Genomic DNA, 19,690 nt, shown 5'->3' on the forward strand with positions numbered 1-19,690 from the left:
CCGAGAAATCAAACGCGGTCCGCCGCGGCCGCGCGCACTCGCGGCGCTGCGATGGCCGCCCGACTCGGCCAATCACCGTCGACCGTGCTAAGCAGTTCCTGAAAGTGCCGCGACGAGCCGTGGCGCGACGCGACGGTCAGCGCCGTGTGACGCGAGAATTATTCAAGTGGGGTTAAGATACGACTTTTCGGTCCAATTTCCAATCAATCCCGAGAGAGTTTCTCAGAGTTTTTGCCCCGACCCGCTTGTCTCGATTGGATTTTCTTTGTATTTCTCCACCTCCGAATCTATTAATTTTATTTCATGGGACAATTTAATTATCGCGACACAATTTATCGAGGATCGTGTACCGTCGATTAAACATATATCTGTTTATCGTTTATCCGTCGAACAGCGTGTGACATTTATATTCTTACCATGAAATCAAAAGAAGTGATGTAAACTTAAGTGATGATTATTAATATTTTATGAAGCGCACATTATTTAATCGCGCATTGTCGTCACGCTGTCAGGTTAAGTTAGGTTAGACGACAAATTGGGTAGATTACCTGTTCAATGTAAAATGTGATTTTTTTTTAATGATACACATATATATTTTATATAAGTACGCCCCGATATCTGAATAATTGTACAATAAGAAATTTAATAATAGAACATCGAAGCCAGTGGACACGCTGATCGATTGTCCAGGTCAGTTCCGACTGCGAGCTCCCCCTTCCCCTTCATCTATCCCTTTTGGATGTAGAACAGCTGGATGATCGCGCTTACTCACCTCACAATCTTTTCATTAATTCCGAATACATATATAACCTCCGAATCGTCATATCAGCTGATGGTACTCGGCTTTCTTCGCTATACGTAATTGTAAATTCGGAAATATATACAAAACGTGCGGGATCGCGTCCGGATTTTATCCTTTCGTCTCGACGCGTGCGTCTCTCGGGGGGATTCTCGAGACGGCCCGTCGGAGCGTCCCGTTCGAGAAGAGAGAGAGAAAGAGAGCGGCCGCAGTTCCAGAGCGCCGCCGGTAGGTTGGCAGCTATCAGTCGCGCATCCGCAACCGATACTGCACGCCGTTCGCGGCGCGCGGGGTCTCTGCGCGTCTAGTCTAGCGGGGTCAAGCCAGTTGGCAACAGACCATCGAGCGGGTCGCGTGCGCGAGTCCGTGGCCGCGTTCTCTGTTCTTCTTCCCCTTCCGCCGCCCCCGTGCGTTCCGTCTCTCCGTGCGCGTTTCTCGTCTGGCGTTTCGTTTCGCGTCGCACAGCGGCTCGTTCGAGTAGCGCGTCCCTCTTCACGTCGACGAGGAGGAGGAGGAGGAGGAGGAGATCGGCTGTCGTCGTCGTTGTCATCATCCGCGCGACGCTGCGCCGACGGTCGGCTGCCATGGGGCCCGTCGACGGGATTATTTGACCCACGGGAACGACTCCAGGCTCGTCGGTGGGATCGTGAGCAGACTCGCGTGAGCGCTACGAATCGGTAAATACGAGCTTGTACAAATTTCACCATTGTCATCGTCATCGCCTTTGTCATCGTCGTCATCATTGCCGTTGTCATTGTCCTCGTCGCCGTGGTCTCGTCGTCGTCGTCGCGCGACTCTCCCATCTGTTCTTTCTCCCTCTCTCCCTCTCTCTCTCTCTTTCTCCCGCACGCGTGTAGGTATACGTGTGACAGCGCGCTTGTTGTTTCACCCGTTCTCGTCCCCATTCCCGTTCCTCGATATACGAGAGCGAGGGCGCTCTCTTAAGAGAAAGCGTTTCCTCGCGACCGAAATCGTCGTCGTCGATTACCCCCCCGGACTCGATCGCGCGGAACGCAGCCCTATCGCTCCCGTACAGAAGCCGTATACACGTACGCGTAAGCGTTGACGTGCAAGTGCTCCTCGATGGAAACGTTGAGACGTTGCACGGGGCGCAGTCGACGTATCGCACGGCGAAATTTGTGCCAATCGACGCGCATTTGCAACACACATACACACACACATATACACGCCGCACGCTCGCATCATTTTACGTTTTCGCACGCGACGGATTTCGTGTCTGATTGTAAGAAGATTCGTTTTTTTGAACGACGACGCGTTCTTTAAATTCTTCCAAACTCAAAACGCGTTAGGTACATAATGTTTCTTTTGTCCAGTTCCGAAGCTTCGAGGTAATCTCCGCACGGAAGACTTTCTCTTTTAGACTCCGTTCCTCTCGATGATCCTTTCTAGAGAGACCTTAATCATTGGCTGATGCAAACAAAAAAGAAATTGTGCATGTCTCGGAACGTCCGACAAATACAGGCGTTGGGTCACGTTCTGGACATTTCCAGACATGCCAGGGCGTCGTGTTCCAGCTGTTCGTGACAGCTAGGTGGGGATACCTTTGTCCGCTCAGCGCTCTAGCCTGACGGCTGATTGTTATTTGTCCCCTCGGCAGTGCCCTCCTTCGGCTTTGGTTTCTCGACGCTGGATTTCGCTGGTGGATGGCGAGCAGAGTAGAGAGAGAGAGAGAGAGGGAGAATAGAGCGGAGAAAGGAGAGAGAAAGGGATAGCGCGTATTTTAACCCTTCTACCCTTATACGATAGCACATTTCTAGCGTGAGAAGAATATGAAACGTACTCGAACCCTCTTTGTGTTATGCTGAGAATCGAATTTAGTAGCGGCGTTTAAAGAACTGGAACATTTGTATATACATTCTCCGATGATCAAACAAACCTTTGTTCGTTACTTCCCTTTTGCTACTAATGGAATTTTTCGAGCGCATTTTTCGCGCCCCCTTGTGCGCCTCTCACCGACGTCAAAGGCGAAATTGGCGTTCACAGTGAATTTTATAAATGTTTTCAAGAGCTGATTTTTTTTATTTGCTAACACTCGAAAATTACTGAAACGTAAATCCTGCTCTTTTTTTTGGGTGTTTTTTTTTTAATTTATATCGTTCACGCAAAATGAAATTATTTAAAAAGCAAGATTCGATTAAACTGTTTACATCGTTAGGTCTATTTCGGTCGACTAAATCACTTTCTTGGAACGATGATAAAGTGCTTGCGCTTTGATAATGCCTATTAACATACACTCGAGACGATATTTCACAAAACATTATTATAATCGACTATGAGACAACAGAAAAAAAGCGTTCGCTTTAATTATTCACATTACAAATCAACGGAATTGTACCTTCCATTGTGTAAGAGAGCGAATAGCGTTTTATAAGCTAGAATTTTTAAGAACGTCGATCGATCTCTTTGTTTCTGTGATGTGCCTATATAAAGTTGAAATCGCAGTACCTGAGTAGCGATCATGTAACTTTTTTCCTACGACGGAAGATTTTTTTTCCATCATCTTTAAAATTTTCACTTTTCACGTTTCCGCTCTAGGAAAAAAGTTACATAACGCTCAGTGCCTGTTTAGTAGTTTTATCGAGTTGTTTGGCAAATAAACTACAATTCGGGAGCTCGTTGCTCTCTTTCTCTTTCTCGGTCTTTTAAGCCTCTTGAACTTTTATGGCTATGCAGTCGGGAGAAGAGAGTGCATCCCTCTTTCTCCCCTCTGGCTCGAGCCGTGTCAAAACAACACGGGGGCGTCGTCTCAGCCGTTCGTTGAACCCAGCTGTTTTGGATGTCTACCTAAAAAAATTCAAGGTGACGCCCGCGGTGCACGGTTGGTTTTGTTCCCCCTTCGATCGTTCTTCACGCGAATCCCAAGGAGTGGAGGTTTCGGTCTCGCGAAAGGGAGAAGAAGACTCTCTCGGCAGGAGATGAGATCCGTTAGTCTCGCCGCTTTCATGCAGGTTCGGGATTATCTTCAACTTTGAAAAATAAACTTGTGTATATAGAGTTATCTCGCGTATGCTCGGAGAGGAGATATCGGATGAGTTGTGTAAACATTCAAAAATTCGCACACGTCTCCGCGCGAATGGAACCGAAAGTGCAAAGTTTCGTGTATGCGCATGAATAATGTATCACCAGCAGCTTTTATAGCTTTATAACGCTGTGTAGCTATATATATGAATATACAGAGATTTAATTTCGGCGCGTGCCACACTGATTTCATGTGCGAGGTCTAATTGACGCGCGTCTCTTTGCGCAATTCGCAATCGCTCGATCTACTTGGACATTTTTCCACCGAACGTTACGCACGTACAAAAACGCGATAGAATTCTTAACTCCTGTAGGCCCAGATCCGTGCCACTTTCTGCTTAGGATGGCCTACTACTGTTAACTGTATAGCGTCGATAACAGTAATGGCTGGTTGTTCTCAGGGCGTTGAAGAAACGAAGAAAAAAAAAAAGAAGCGTCACGCGAGAAATCCGAGATCTCGCGCGTGTCCACGTGAGTTAAAATTGCGAATCGGCCTTGGTGGCGAGTGCCTATAAATACGAGGTTCGCTTATAGGCGATCCGCGGCCGAAGGTGCAGCGCGTTGCACCGTCGTCGTCGTCGTCCCTCGACAAGGCTGCACGCGCTAGGAAACGCGCTCCACGGTCTCTCTCTCTCTCTCTCTCACTCCTGTCCTCGGTCTTTTACACATTACGTAAGGCCCCGCGATATCAGGAGACGCGCGGTAGCGAACACAGAAATATACACGTATATGAGATACTCCGAAAACACTGGCCTCCTTTCGTGGCGTTATTGCTTTCACTGTACGTATATACCTAACCTACCTCTTGGCACGCGCGAGTTTTTCGTGAAAATATATACCGGGGCACTTGTATAATTGTCGAATAATTGCCGCGCCGCGAATGCGGAGTTCTTTATCTGAAATCTGACGAGCGCGAGATTGCATACGAAGAAGAGCGCGTACGCGCTCGTTGAGATTTTAAGTGTAAAACTCAGCTGTGTGCAAGTTGTGCAATGTTAAAGATCGAAAAGATACGATGTATCGCCTTCGGCGTTGTTGCTAAGGAGCAATCGAATCGTACTGTATATAGAAGCTAGTTGAGAGAACACTCGGTGAATTGTAGGACGTTCCGCGCACAGATTAGATAATTGAACTATAGATTTATTACCCTTCTCCCTCGTAATTCTAGAGTAGATTTCTTTGCTCCGACGAACAGCGAGAGATCACCCGGAGGGGGAATTTTTGTAAAAGGAATTGATTTAAGGCGACGTGATTATTTCTCTGTTGCCGACCGAATACAACCGTCGTTATCGTCGAAACGCATATACAATTACTTTCGTAGTCGTCTCTCCGTGCTGCGCACTCTGCGCACGTAGGCATGTGTTACCACGCGCAATCATGAAATTACAGTAGTGTTGGTTGCATAATATACAGGTAACCTAGATCTGCACCCACTGCTTCCCACCCGTTGACCTCGTTACCCTCCCCGGCCTCGGTTTGCCCTGCCTTTGCAGACAGAAACCTTTATTCGAAGCCGAAGATGTGTTCTCCGCATCTCGTGCGCGAGCGACGAAGCTTAATCAGGAAAGATAGTATAGGAAACGCAAAGTAGCAATGTGCGAGAGTTTAATCTTTCTTGAATACAAAGACGTGAAGCTTAAGATATAGGCGTATGCGGAATAAAAGTAGTAGCTAATTTTTGTATTTGTTCGCGTAAAATTTATATTTGACACAGCTGATCTTGTTACGGAAAGAGGTGTTTCTCGCGGAAGGTGAATTGTCTTATAAAATATATCCATCTAGCAGCTCTTGCGAAAGAAATCAGATCAATGATTCCTTTCTCTCCCCCGAACCATCGAAACTCGCTTTCACCGGTGCACGGGTGTTTTTTTTGTTTTTATTAAGTCGCCGCGTTACTAAACAACTGGAATCGAACAAAATATCTATTTCAAGTTTCGCGTTCAAGTCCTGTACGCCGCTTACCGTATTTACGTCACGGAATATCGCTGTAATTTTTTACAATTGAATAAGGATATACTCGGGACAGCACGAGGCAGCCAAGCTGCATTTTGCAGACTTGTATATCGACCTGAATATTCCCATTTAAGATCTTTCACAAACGAGTCCTCTCTTATTCAATTTTATTCTTATAATCAGACGTCTTACTCCGTGCAATAATAAATTTATTCTTTGTAAACCTCAAGAGAAAATTCGTAATTTCATCTAGAATTTTCTTGAAAGCCTTGCATTTTGCAAGAGAAATTACTTACATCATTATACTCGTCTTTCTAACTATCGGGACATAGCTTCGCCCGGAAACCGTGCTCCCCCTCACTACTTGGGCCAGTCGACCCAGTTTCGAGCTCTCGTTCGCTCGTAAAATGCGGAACGCCCGGTAGATAGGCGCTCCGGATTTTTTTTAGGTGACCTAGCTAGAAAGACATCGATTTTACTTGAATTCCGTAAGCAGGAAACTGGCCGTAGAACGCAACTGTAATCGGTTACGATTAGTCGACTTACCACGCGCAGATATTAAAGCTAAAGGTCAAGTCGAACGGTGATTATTACATTTTTCCTACAAGGAAAATTTCTTTATGAAAACGTTGATCTTGAAAATATCACACGAATCATTACAAGTCCAAACATTTGATCTGTGAAATCTGTTTGAAAAATTTCCTCGCGTGTAATCTGATACCGAGGATCACAAAACTTAAATGCGACTTAAATAGTGACGAGGTTTTTTTATCTTCAAGGGTTAAATGCACGCCGCGAATACGCACGATATTCTTGTCGATAGTGCCGTGTTTCGCCATCGTAAATGCCGACAAACCTACCGGAAGAGTGAGTTTATTTCTGGGCAGTCTTGAAAGCGTTCCTTTGCCAGTCGAAGAACGGACAAGATCGACGTACACATTGCGCGTTATTTCAAACAAACCTAACTCGTTTGATTATCATAATTTCTTTTCTATCGAAAGATTCGATACAGACAGAAATGTAACGGATATAAATTGCGCGAGCTCAGCTAAACGAAAAGGAATTTCGTTACACACGTCATTAACACGTTATTAACACGTGCATGCGAGTCACGTCTCTTTGCTGCGTTCTATTTTTTTTTTTCGAACTTTCGTATTCTGCCCTTTATCGTTCAAACTACCACACGGAGAGGTAAATGAAGATGACGGAATGATTATGTATGACGTGTCTTCATACAAAGCCGAGAGAACCTTTAACGCCTTCGTTATCCGCATCTGCAAGCGTGAACATCGCTTGCACGTTCAAAATAGATAATATACCTAGTTCAAAGGATAATCCCTGTTGCCGAGAAATTCGAATGAAATTTAAAATCTTAAATTAGAAACGCGATACATTTAACGCGGATGAATCTTAAGAATTAATTTAACATTTGACGTTTTTGTATCTTTCCTATTTGCATTTTTTTGTAATCGCGTCTATTTGCATTTATAACAGTCGTATCTCGATTCGGAGGAAGAACTCAGACGAAGAGGCTTGCCTCAAGTTCCGCTTCTCGTGGCTGAATAATCGTTTTCTTCGGCAAAGATCTCGCATAGGCTCCCTGAATCAGAATTAAGACCTAACCCGCGCGTGCGTGATTCATCGACTTCTGACTCATAAACGAGGCTAAACTCTCGTGCAGCGTCCACGTAACGTATATTAAATGCTCAACGCGTGAAACGCGTATCCTGGTGTACCCTGTACGGCCCTGGGGATCGCATGGGCCCGTGGTCAGCGCGAGCTGAAAATGGACGGTAACGTTTCTCGCAGGGATCCGCAGTGCGCGCTGGCTCGCCATGTTCTGACAGCGCGGCGACGCGATCAGCTGTTCGGCGACAGCGTCGCTCGCGCCCAGCTGTGAGCGGTGCGCTCAGCTGACGACGCCATCGATACACGCCGTCGCCCCCACCTCCCGCTACCCGACCAGGCCTCCCTCCTGCGCGCGAGCGTGCCCAGGAACGAATGTGAGCGCCGTGTCGCCTACGTTCATCCATTGTTCGCCGTTGACTCTTAAGTTGTGCAAATTAATGAGATATCGAAACGAAATTATTCGTTCTTATGTATGCTAATATCCCTCATCGATATTTATATTCATTATACTGCGTTGCGCAAACGTTAAACAGGCACACGATGTGCGAATACCAACGAATTAAAGTTATCTTTTAATTGCGAAATAATTACTGAAAATTTGGATCTCGTTCGGGCGAAGCGAATGCTCATGTGAGCTTGTTTCATCATAATCGCAGGGGACTTTTGTGCGTGATCGGGATGTCGCATTGCCGCGCGCGCGTATATAGCCCCTCGTTTTGTCTTTCGTTCGATAAGATTGAAAAGACGAAAAATCACGGCGAGACAGCCGGACGGCTGGCGGGTGTCTCGCTGACGTAACGTGGGCAGCGAGAGTGGATATTAAGAGACCTCGAGTTTCCGCTCGTGTGCTAGCTTTCCGTTTATGTAACGTAACGTTAAGCGCTCTCGCGACCCGTTCGATCGCGTGCACGCTCCACGATACGCTGAATAATTTTCTTTCGCCCGCTCGCCCGAGACCATCGCCTTTCGTTCGTTTCCCCAATAAACGTGCGGCTCGTCGAAAATCGAAGGCGGCCTCACTTGCCTGAGTTAACAATTTCTCGTGACTACGCAGGGACGTAGCCTGCAGGGATTAATTACGGGGACGGGGAATTATTCCGTTCTCGTGCTCCTTTTGTTCATTATACTTCTCCTTGCGCGTGCTAATCCTTTTTTTTCTACACGAATGATGAAACGTGATTGCGCGTTGCTACACTTCGGCAAACATTATCATCTGCAACAGGAAACATATTTATCTTGTTTGTCGGAACGATACAGAAATGTAATTGATAATCAATCGATGAAATTGGCTATTTAATCGGCAATAATACACTCGCAATAATATCGTGATTAGTCGAAACCGAGACAGTGGTATTTTTGGACAACTAAAGGACAAAGGTCTATTGGAGTTGTTCGACTCGTAATCTACGCAATTGCATTATCTCATCATAAATTAAAGGATTTCTGCCCATTAAACCGCGCGTTGCATCACAGTATTATTAGCATAAAAATGTCTGTGTGTGCCTTGCTGAGACTACAGCTAGAAGCTCACGAACAGGGACGTATCGTTAGTGCGGCTAGTTTTCATGCAAAAAAAAAATGTTATAATCGGAAACTCTTTCTACGAATTTAATCAGCATTGTTTTCTTTTTATTTTTACTTCGGTTACCGGGAATATTCTAAAACGAGAAAATGGGTTTCACGATGATAAGAACGGTCTCGTTTTTCTTGTACGCAGCATTCGAAATTCGAACTCGTCGAGTTTGCAGTTTTCATTCCCGCGATTTAAATGTGTGTCGCTTAAAAAAAAAAGCGTTAAACGTCCACTCATCAGGATCGTCAGCGAAAACTTGCGAATCGGCGATGCACGAGTCGCGTTGGCCCTACCGATGTTGTACTAACCGTTCAGGAAACCTGTAACCCGCCGCGGCAGGCCGCGAACTGCACCTTGTTTTCTTTCATCACGTGCTCTACGCGCGGTGGCTATAACCAGTCCTGCGGACGTGACACAACAACAAATTTAAAGGGACGACAAAAATCCAGGAGGCTCCTACGAGCCGTCTCGAGCACGTTGGCCCGTACGACGCGTACTCCCAGATCGCAAAGCGATCCCCGATCGCTCGGCGATGAGCTTCCGAGAACGACGACATTCGGAGGGGCCGATTTTATAAAAATTCTCGTGCTTACGTCCCATTTTGCAGGAGTGCCTGCACTTTGGCATTGTTATTTGTCACACTTATGCGACATTTACTACATTTATCGTTTTCTTTTTTTTAATTTTTATTAAAAATAATTTTAATGTATGTCGGGATGGTATAAAGCAATTTCTCTTTGTCGATTTTCTTCCTTCAATTTTTTTGAGCAATTTAGAGTGAATTTTTAAAAGATATATTTGTCATCTTTTCCTGCAAATTTTTAATTTTTAGTTTTTGGATACTTCGATAATCACAATGTTTGAATTAAAATTCCGTTTAAACAAAGGCTAATCTCGAATAGTACAGATAAAGGAAGAGAGATTTAATTAACTCACAATCAGTCTGATTGGCTCTAATTGGGAGAAAACAATGAAGAAATTGGACGTAGTAGCATATTATATAGATGACTTTCGTACTTTTCAAGAAAAATACAATTAATATAAATGTGTCAGAATATTTGTTTACTGTTAAATTTCATTTCCAATCTGTACTTTTCTTAAATTTTGTTTATTTTTAATCTCTCAATTTTTTTTTAATCGCTTTATCGATTTACTTTTCGATTTATCGCACCTATAGTATCTCGGTTAACTAATCTGCAGACTTTCTTTCGTGATGGTTCACGGATGTGATCAACATCGGTGCTTCTTGTATTACAGGTATGCACTGCCTAGGCGCAGTGACGGGAGGAGGCACCTCCAGCCCGAATGGGGCTGGCGGTCGGGGTGGTATTCTTAGTGTGTTTCGAGCCCTTGGAGTCCTTGTGTGCGAAGGGAGAATCCAGGGCCCTCCGCGTGGCTACAAAGAGGGCCCACACTGCGCACCGCCTATGCAGGCGGTACCGAACGACCACGTGTGCGAGGAGAACAACTATCTGGTACGTAACATATGGTGTCCCCGTTACTCTCCGTTGTTCCTAAGCGACCTACTTTTGCGCAGCTTTGCCAGCGGTATATACAAGCCAAGAAATTCGTTGAATCTACCACAATTAAACGGGACAATCTTAATTTTTATACAACAATGTTGAAATGCTATATATGAACAAAGATAACACATGAGTAAAGATATTAGATTAGATAATTATATATATTTGTATGCAAACTTTTTAATGATTAAATAATAAAAAACGTTACAGAAATCAAAATTCATGAAAAATGTACAAATTATAAAATTTACTTTTTTTTTTATTAAAAAATCTGGAATTTGGTTTTTAAAAATGATAACATATATTCATCATTTATGAAAAAATATTTTTTGCAGAAACTATGGCATGATTACTGTACATGTTACACAATAAAGACGATTTATCACATTTTTCTTATCTTTTGTACGAAAATATTGTCGTCTACATTTTTTTCTTTAATTTTTCAAGTGCAATCGATATCGAGTACTAATTCAAGACATCACGGAACGCCTCGCTATTGGATCGTACCTGTGCGTGGAGGTGCTTTTGTGCAGCGATTGTCCGTGTGGTTTGACAAAGTCCACCTGCAAATATCCCGTATACCCCGTGCCGTCCTTACCCATTTCACCATGGCAGAAATGCTCTTCGGAGATGTTACTGGAGTACTGGTGTATCTGCGTTGTCCCGAGCAAGTAAGTCGCGCTTTATTTCATTCTGTATCGCCAGGCGATTCCAGTTGCAAAATAAAAATTAAGAAGTGAAGGCAAGTATCAGTCACAGATAAAGATCCCAAGGTTGATCAATCTTAAATACGAATCCAAGAAGATATCGGAAAAACACACGAGATACGTGTATTTTAATCTTGATTTTATTTATTTATTCTGGAATTAACTTGCCTTCATTTCTTCAATTTGATTTTTTTGAGTCTCTGAGTTTTAATGACATTTCTAAATTTATCTACAAGTTTTTTTTTATATCATACCTATATTCGGTTGTTTTCAGGAGTCAAGAGCCAATGAATTTCCAAGGATTATACCAAGCAGTGCGTTCGCGGTTACACTTCAGCCAGGTTGCAGCGTGGTGGTCACGCAGCAACGGCGCGGAGCCGAGCTACATAGCCACCCGGATCGTATCGCACAATGAGGATAATCTCAGCAAGTTCCGAGAGACGTCGGTGGAGCATACCTTTCCTCTGGCTGGTAATGGCGACGGAAATTCCATCAAGGTACGTAAAATTATAAGATTGTATCACAAATTTATGCAAATCGTTTATACAACTGATAAAATTAAATTGACATCGATCTAATTATTGGCATAAATTCTCGTTTTAGGTGACGATGTGGGCACTGCCGCGGATGGAGGAGGTGCCCATACTCACGTGCTCGTTGCACCCGAAAAAGGAAAAAGACGAGGAGGATATCGCGAGGGCGTTAACGCCCACCAAAAGTACGCCGATGGGATCTGGCAGCGGTCAAAATCCAGAGGGTCTCGTCTTACCTGGTAATAAATTAATATTGAAAATCGTGAAAATCCATAATTATCGTGTTTACCTTTATTCAGAAGGATTTTATTCGATATACATAAGCCAAATATATATCGCTTTTTTCAATAGTTCTCGTGGACGACAGACTGCAAACCACTTGTAACAAATCTGGCAAGCATGACTGTCGTTGCGAAGAAGAGGACGCGTCCCCTTTGTCGCCTACCATCAGATCTAATGGCGAACGGAAGCGTCGTCGATCGCTTCCCTGTGGTCCGGCGGAGAGTCCTTGCGTGATCTCGCAACCGGCACCGTTGCCGTCCGTTCAAGAATACGCCCCGCAGGAGATAAGGGACAACACCAGCTCGAGTTTAATGAGAGGCTCCGCCGAGATGGCAAACAACAATCGTAGCGTCATGAGGACTCTCCAGAATAAATTAGAGAATAAGAACGAGGTGAGGACACATAACAATCGGAATTCGGATCTCGAACGTTGCTTCAAGATACATCTGAAGATCGAGGAACTCGAAGGCAATTTGGAGAAACGTTGCAAGCACACGATGACAGAAGTTGCGGAGATGACCAACTCAAAGAACGTCGATCGGATCGAAGAAGGCTACAACAGTCCCGCTAAGAACTCGGCTAATTTTGGAAGAGAACCCGGTGCCTCTTCGGATATCATATCCGCGGCAAAGAGTGGTGGGATATTGCACAATCTTAGTCCTTTCACACCCACGAGTTGGTCCTTCGTCTCCTCTTGGCAGAATAGCAATATGAATAGTAAGTTTCAAAGCTTTCGCGGTGCAAAGGAGGCTCGTTTTAACGATTCCGAAAAAAATTACAAGCCGCCGGCCGTCACATCCAATCATGCTCCGATCAATCCCTACGCTCAGCCCAATCCCTTCCACGAATCAAATCCCGGACCTTCGACGTTCGATAAATGGGCACAAAAAATGATGGACAATTCCGCTTGTATCGTACATCAGAGTTATCCGAAAAATGTTCACAAGATTGTCGCAGAAGCGCAAGTATCGGCCGGCCAAGACGCATTGGAGATTAACAAGGAAGATAGTATCAAGAGCGGTCAGAGAAAAACTGGGAAGCCGGACTTGAATCATTTAATGTGGAAATTGTCGGTTCCGGACGAGAAGGAGAAGCGGGAAGAAGGAGGATTACTGGACTGGTTCAGCAAAGTACCTGGAAGAGTTTTAGGCGTCGCGGCGACGAAGGGCTACGTTGACGTCAACAAAATGAAGAACGAGAACAGCCTGAAACAGCCGGAACAAAGCACCAACGAGATCAAGTTCAAGAATTGCAATCTCGAATTGAGTCAGCGGGAGGTCGACGAAGTGTTAGCGGTACTGCGTGCGAGGACACCGTCGGGACGTAGAAGGGCCACCGTTAAGAATGTGAGGAAACGCGGAGAGCGATCCGAAAGAGGCAGCGACGACGCGGCAGAGAAGATTACAGCAAGATGCACGAGTTGGGAGGAGGGGATAGTTCGGAGTAATTCGACAAGTCGCCACGTTGGAACGGTTCGATTTCGTACACTTAAATCTTGCGAGGATTGCAGCCGTGGGTTGTGCAAAAAGATAGATCATCAGGTACCGGAGGAACAGCCAAGCCCTCTGGATCGGGTCTACTACGACAAGAATGTTTATCGGCCCGCGCGCTCGAAACTCGCCGAAAGCGCTAACAAGTTAAACGAGGATCCGCAGGCGAAAACACATGCGAGCGAGGACGCGGATCGTTTGCGGAATGTTTCAACTAAAGCTGACGTGCTGCTCGGAGCTATTCTGCGGACCAGCAAGGACCGTAAGGATCTGTCAGATATTTCATCAAACGGGACCAGACCGAGGTCGACGACTAGTATTGACGATGACAGTAGCGAAGAGGATTCTCACTTTTCGAGCACTGAGAAGCTCGACCAGCAGGACCACAGAACAATCTCGTCCGGCGACGAGAAATCTTTGCCGCTGAATAAGAGATTCCATCGGCTCCGGCAGATGTTTAAGAAAGAAGTGGACAAGAGGATCGCTTTGATAGGGGAGGAGAGTTCCTCCTCGCCGGAGACTACTTCGCCGAGTCCTACGCTGCCGCAGCGCTTCAACGCGGCGTCGTTTCGCTACAACAACGAACAACCGAATCTGCATAGCGCGAGGTACAGCAAGACGAAACGGCGAATCGATTTCGCGAACTTCCCGGTGGCCACCGAGGAGAAGGAGGATGCTGCGACGTTCAGTACAAAAGACGCACATCAAAAGCCACGCAATACGCATAGTACAAATAATAATGATCGCGAATGCGACACCGAGGGCCTAAACAACCAGCAGAATCATTGCGAGAGGCTGCTACTCGAAGATAAGGAGGAACCTCTCGAGAGTAAAGAGCAAGACGAGAACGCGAAGGACATAGCTGCCCTTCAGAAGAACAATTTGATCACTCCGACTAATCCGCAGAGCGGACATTCGTCTTCCAAGCTACGAAGCAACAATTACAAGGACAGTATCTCGGAGACGGGAGACGACGAAGCGGTCGACAAGAGCGTGCCGTCTGCGCTCGAGCAGGAGAGATTCCGCAGATCCCTGGAGAACGCGGCGTCGATGGTATTCCATAGCAGGACTGGCTTGCCGTTGACCTCTAGTCCAGCGCCATTGAGGAGGGGCAGCTGTTGCTTCGATTATGACAGCAGCTTGAATTCCGTCTCCTCTAAGAGAAAGTACGAAGTTCAGCAGATAACGATACAATAATTGAGCGGCATCAATGAATAGTATTATATTTATAATATTATATATAATTTTTTAGATGAGTTATTTTTGTATAATAATTTTCTTCTTGAGAGTTTTTTTATTTGAAAGTTATAGCGAAACAAAGATATTAATTATTTCTTCGAATGATATAAAAATGGAAAGTAACTATAATTGAAAGTGTCGAAGATTAAGAGTTACAATATTTTTTATTGATGCCCTCGAATTAACATCGATTTTTTCCTCTAAAATAAATATTTCACGTTTTTAGCGCGTTATTCGAATTAAATACACCACCGAGTCCGGGCGCAGTCTCGCTGGAAGAAACCGATCGCGATGCGGAAATCATCGGTGAAGGCGAAGAGACACCTAAAAGGCGCTCAAGCTCCCGCCACCGACCACAGAGTCATGCTCTTCTAGGCAGCTTCGAGGAATCGGCGTTGAACGGTAGACTCGAACCGGTGTCCACGGTTCACGGTTTCACAGCGGAACTCGGGGCCAGCGGTTCCTTCTGCCCGAAACATCAGAAGCTTCCAGTCACTGTGTTTTTCTACACGCTCGGTGACAACGATAAAGTCTCCACACCATACCTTGTACGTTTTTCCAAACAAAAAATCGATTGCAATAATGTATCTTAAAGTCACGTTTTTAATAGTTTACGTTTTTTTTTTCACCGATATAAACTACCGACGGTAGTAAATAATTGTTCGATAACAATTAAAATATAACGGATTTCTTCTTTTCTTTCGTGCTGATGGTGATGATTTATTTTATTATTATAATTTTACAGGCTCATATTAATCTCGAGAAAAAGGGCTATCAGGTACCGAGAAGTGGCACCGTTCAAGTGACTCTTCTGAATCCGTTGGGTACAGTCGTTAAGATGTTCGTAGTATTGTACGACCTTACCGATATGCCGCCGCGATCTCATACTTTTTTACGTCAAAGAACACTGCGGGACAAAACACTACGCTACCTCGTTCACCTTAGGTATGTGCCGTTTGTATCTAAATAGTGTTTTAAAAATAGATCGTATGAGTAGTCAGGCTATTGCGAGCCAACGTATAAGTTATACATTCCATAAGATTGCCAATTGCAAATTTTAAAGAATTGAAAAATTGATATATATTTAATTGGCTTTTATGCCTAAATTATACATTAAATAATTATACATTAAATAAGATTGTCAATTGTAAATTTTAAAGAATTGAAAAATTTATATATATTTAATTAGGCTTTTATGCGTATGCCAGGAATAGCTTTAGAAATGAACTTGGAAAGAACTAACAGACTGAACGCACTGAATTTTTCTTCTAGATTTATGTCCAGCAAGTCAGGTCGAATTTACCTGCATACGGACATCCGTATGATCATCTGTCGGAAGTCGGATGTAGACACGGCGTCGGACTTGGGCTCGGAATCGCCGAAAGAACTCAGGAGTTACATCCACGGTCCTACAAATCCGAAATTTTCGCCAAGGTGCTGAGCCACGTGGTACTTTCCATGGGGCTGCTGCCAATCGTTCCGCCCGCCCAGTCCCTTTCAAGTCGAACTGTGATCGACAAATGATCGAATAAGATCAAATTAGAAATCAATTTTTGTTCTTTTAACCCTTTGCGGTTGACGATATGGACAATTTCTTAACGCTAAGCATAAAAAAAAGAAAAACAATTTAGATGTTGTAATTTATTATAATTTGTCACCGGCAGTAGTGGATATAAGTTAATTATGTTAATTATAATAATATTAAGATGATAAACGTAGTTCGCAAGATTATCGCGGTACATTATTTCTTTCTAAATTATTTTAGATCGCAAAGGGTTAAAAGAGATGGAGAATCGGAAAAAGTGCGAGAATACAATGAGGAATTTGTAAGATTACGATGGATTTATAACCGCTTATGTTGGAATAATTTATATTCGCAATGTATTTTTTTTTCTTTTTTTTCTTTTGCAAAATTATTCAGACCCCTTTTGCGCCGCCCGGCACAGAATTAACTCTTGCATATTGACAATTCCAACATAAATGGTTTGTAAAATTGACTCGAATATTGCGATTACACTCCCGGTCTCATTTCGATCCGTGGTTCGTGCTTGCAGTATAGAATGCTGCATATAAATACAATAGGATAAGTTTCGCGCAGTTTTTCGTTATAAATTTGTTTCTATATAGTAATAATAGCGATATATATATATTTATATATATATACTATATTTATATAATTCGAAAATTTTATTGAATTAAATCGATTAGTCTTTCTATTTTCGATCTAGCGTCTAATAATCATGAAAATGAAAACTCAATCGACTCGAAACTTACAACACTAGGAATTTACTTGGAAATTTTTCTTTGTCCTGTGCATCTATTGTAATTATTGCTATAGTGCATACCGGCAATCATTTAATTTACGGAGTTTATCGCAAGCTGGACGATCTCGTTGAGAGGCCATTTTTCTCAACTTATTGCTGTAAATATAGTCACGCGTAGAGAGTAAGTTGAGTAAAGAGTTTTTAAGCAGGATGATATATATATATACTGCCATTGTGTGTGTGTAGCACTCTACGTTTAAACGAAAAAAAAAAGTGATATGAGCGTGGAAAAACGTCGACGAATTCGGTCTCGCGTTCCCGGATATGGAGGATAAAATCGAGAAAGATCAAAACGTGTGATTGAATGGTATGTGCAATGAAAGAGTACAAAGTTATTCATGCGTATACTTCGTGTTTTCGCGCGGTGAATCATTGTAATTTCTGACGTGGAGAAAGAAAGGCCCGAGAAAAAGAAGATCAAAATTCTCTTTTCCCGGAAAAAACAAAAACGAAATGTGATTTTTGTGATTTGCGTGATTGTGATTGCTTTGTTTTCTTTTTTTTCCTTGCGATTCGACGAAACGCGAGAATGAACGCGAGCGACCGGAACTCGTGGGTTTTTCCCGGGAGTAAAAAAAAAAATAATTATTTACACGTATATATGTATATATACATAAACCAGAACACAATCTTTGTGTCCGTAGCACTGTGATGAATATTTTGATAGACTATAAAAAAAAAAAAGAGTAATTATTATTATTACAGAATAACTATTTCTGGATAGCAAACACGTCATAGATTTAATCGATTCAACTAATACGTCGTGCGAAGAAATATAACCGTGCGTAATTTACTAATTAGCCGCAAGATTGAGACATATGCCCGTTTTAAAGCAAACGAACGTGATGCAATTCGCGTTTTCCTTTATTTTTCTAAAGATGCTCCACGTAAATCGTGCGGGAGAATTACGCGAATGATCGGGAGAGCCTTATCTCTGATATATATCTTTCACCAGCGAGTATCTTATCTTTATGGTTTACAAAGATGCTCATGACGGCGCGACTCGTCACTTCTTTCTGTCTTTTTTTTTTTTCTTTATGAAGCAATTAAAATTAATTTCTTCGCGAAGGAAGAATACAATATGCCAGCAAACACAATCCTTTTTAATTATGTATCAAATATATCAGGGGTGGAATCTAGAATAAGATAAAAAGAAAATTTGTCATAAGCTCACAACGTAAGCTTTCAATGAAATATGATAATATATATATATTATTAATATATATCATCTTTCTTGTAATGTTGATAATTTAAATACAGTAATTTCTTGCGATTTATAAAAATTGCAACATTTAAAATCTTCATAGAATTGTTCATCTTTTACTTTATACTCGCAAAGGATGAAGGAAGTCATGAAGTCCACGTCATGAGTTTGCTGTGTCGAATGTTCGGTGAATGTTTTTAGTTAATTTTAATCAAATCGAATTTCGCACGAAATTGAAGTGTGTCGAAAGTGAGAGAACAAGGCTTCATTATCGTCCGCGTCTTTCTTACCGTCAATTAGAGGAAAAGGCAGCTTTCACTCCTCGAAATATAAATTAACTTTGTAGGATATCGCGATATATAAACGAAGTCGCTGTACGTATAAAGAGAGAGATTATTTTTAATTGTTATTTTCTAGCGGAGCAATTGGATAATCGTATATACGCATATAGCAATCAAAAGCATAATAACTGCACATTTAATTTCGGTTAAAAGAGAGAGAATTATTTCAATATTCCCTTCTTAACTGATTTTATATTTATTTTGTCTCGTCCTTTTTTTTTTAGAGGAATGAATACTTTCCTTACAAACGATTTTAATCAAACAAATTCCTTCACAATTATTTTTCTTTTCAGTTTCCAAAACCTTTTACGAACATGTGTTCGATATTTTTACATGTCCTCTATTTTAAAAATTTTATCAATTTCTTTTTTCTTTGAGGAACTTTTTACAATCGAAATTTCGATTTTTTTTTTTCATAGCAAACGTCGTGATATTATGTAATTTGCGCGCTTACGTTCGTAAAATCAGCAACAAAAGAAGGAAATAAATCTTGATTTTAGAATGATTTTCGATTATATAATGAATCACGAATTTGCAGCAGTCGAATTATTTTTCCTAATACACATAATTCTTTTATCGAGACCGAAACGTCGTATATTATTAATCCGATAGGCCGGTGAACATAAAATTTGTGCACTTTCTCGCACTCCGTCAGGTCGATTAGCTAGATGCGCGTGTTTTAAACGGAGATACATTGTACAGAACGCTACAGGGCGAGAGCAATATCGCGCGCCTCTTGTTTAACGAGAACGACTGTAACCGTTGTTAAAATACATTTTGTCGATGTTTTCTTTTTGAGAAATAAAGTAGAGTGTCGAGACGATAAAAGTTTATCATGGTAAATCGATCGTTGAAATTTAATTCGAGGAACAAATCCTATTATAGAGCTCGGATCCGTAGATAAAATTGCGAGCAGCGAGTATACCGTGTAGAGAGCGTATATAGTGAATGGCAAGGATATGTAAATATATAAATATATATCACTGCCGTGTTTGTTGTATATAATTTACGTAGGGTGGCAAGAGGCATCTCGCGGTGCGGTCCTCGCGTCGAC

The 19,690-nt window shown here is 42.7% G+C and overlaps 1 protein-coding gene across 1 annotated transcript; it reads left to right on the top strand.

The window, feature by feature from the left end:
- Nucleotides 1-136: 136 nt before the first annotated feature.
- Nucleotides 137-19,464, top strand: LOC105455409 (protein FAM214A). Its single transcript, XM_011698710.1, has 9 exons — nucleotides 137-1,476; nucleotides 10,251-10,468; nucleotides 10,964-11,187; nucleotides 11,498-11,720; nucleotides 11,827-11,995; nucleotides 12,108-14,694; nucleotides 14,994-15,315; nucleotides 15,513-15,712; nucleotides 16,040-19,464. Exons 2-9 carry the CDS (start codon nucleotides 10,253-10,255, stop codon nucleotides 16,206-16,208), a joined length of 4,110 nt encoding a protein of 1,369 aa, XP_011697012.1. The 5' UTR covers nucleotides 137-1,476; nucleotides 10,251-10,252; the 3' UTR covers nucleotides 16,209-19,464.
- Nucleotides 19,465-19,690: the final 226 nt, after the last annotated feature.

Source organism: Wasmannia auropunctata, unplaced genomic scaffold, assembly GCF_000956235.1.
Source record: "Wasmannia auropunctata unplaced genomic scaffold, wasmannia.A_1.0 LD335903.1, whole genome shotgun sequence".
Classification (NCBI taxonomy): Eukaryota; Metazoa; Arthropoda; class Insecta; order Hymenoptera; family Formicidae; genus Wasmannia; species Wasmannia auropunctata.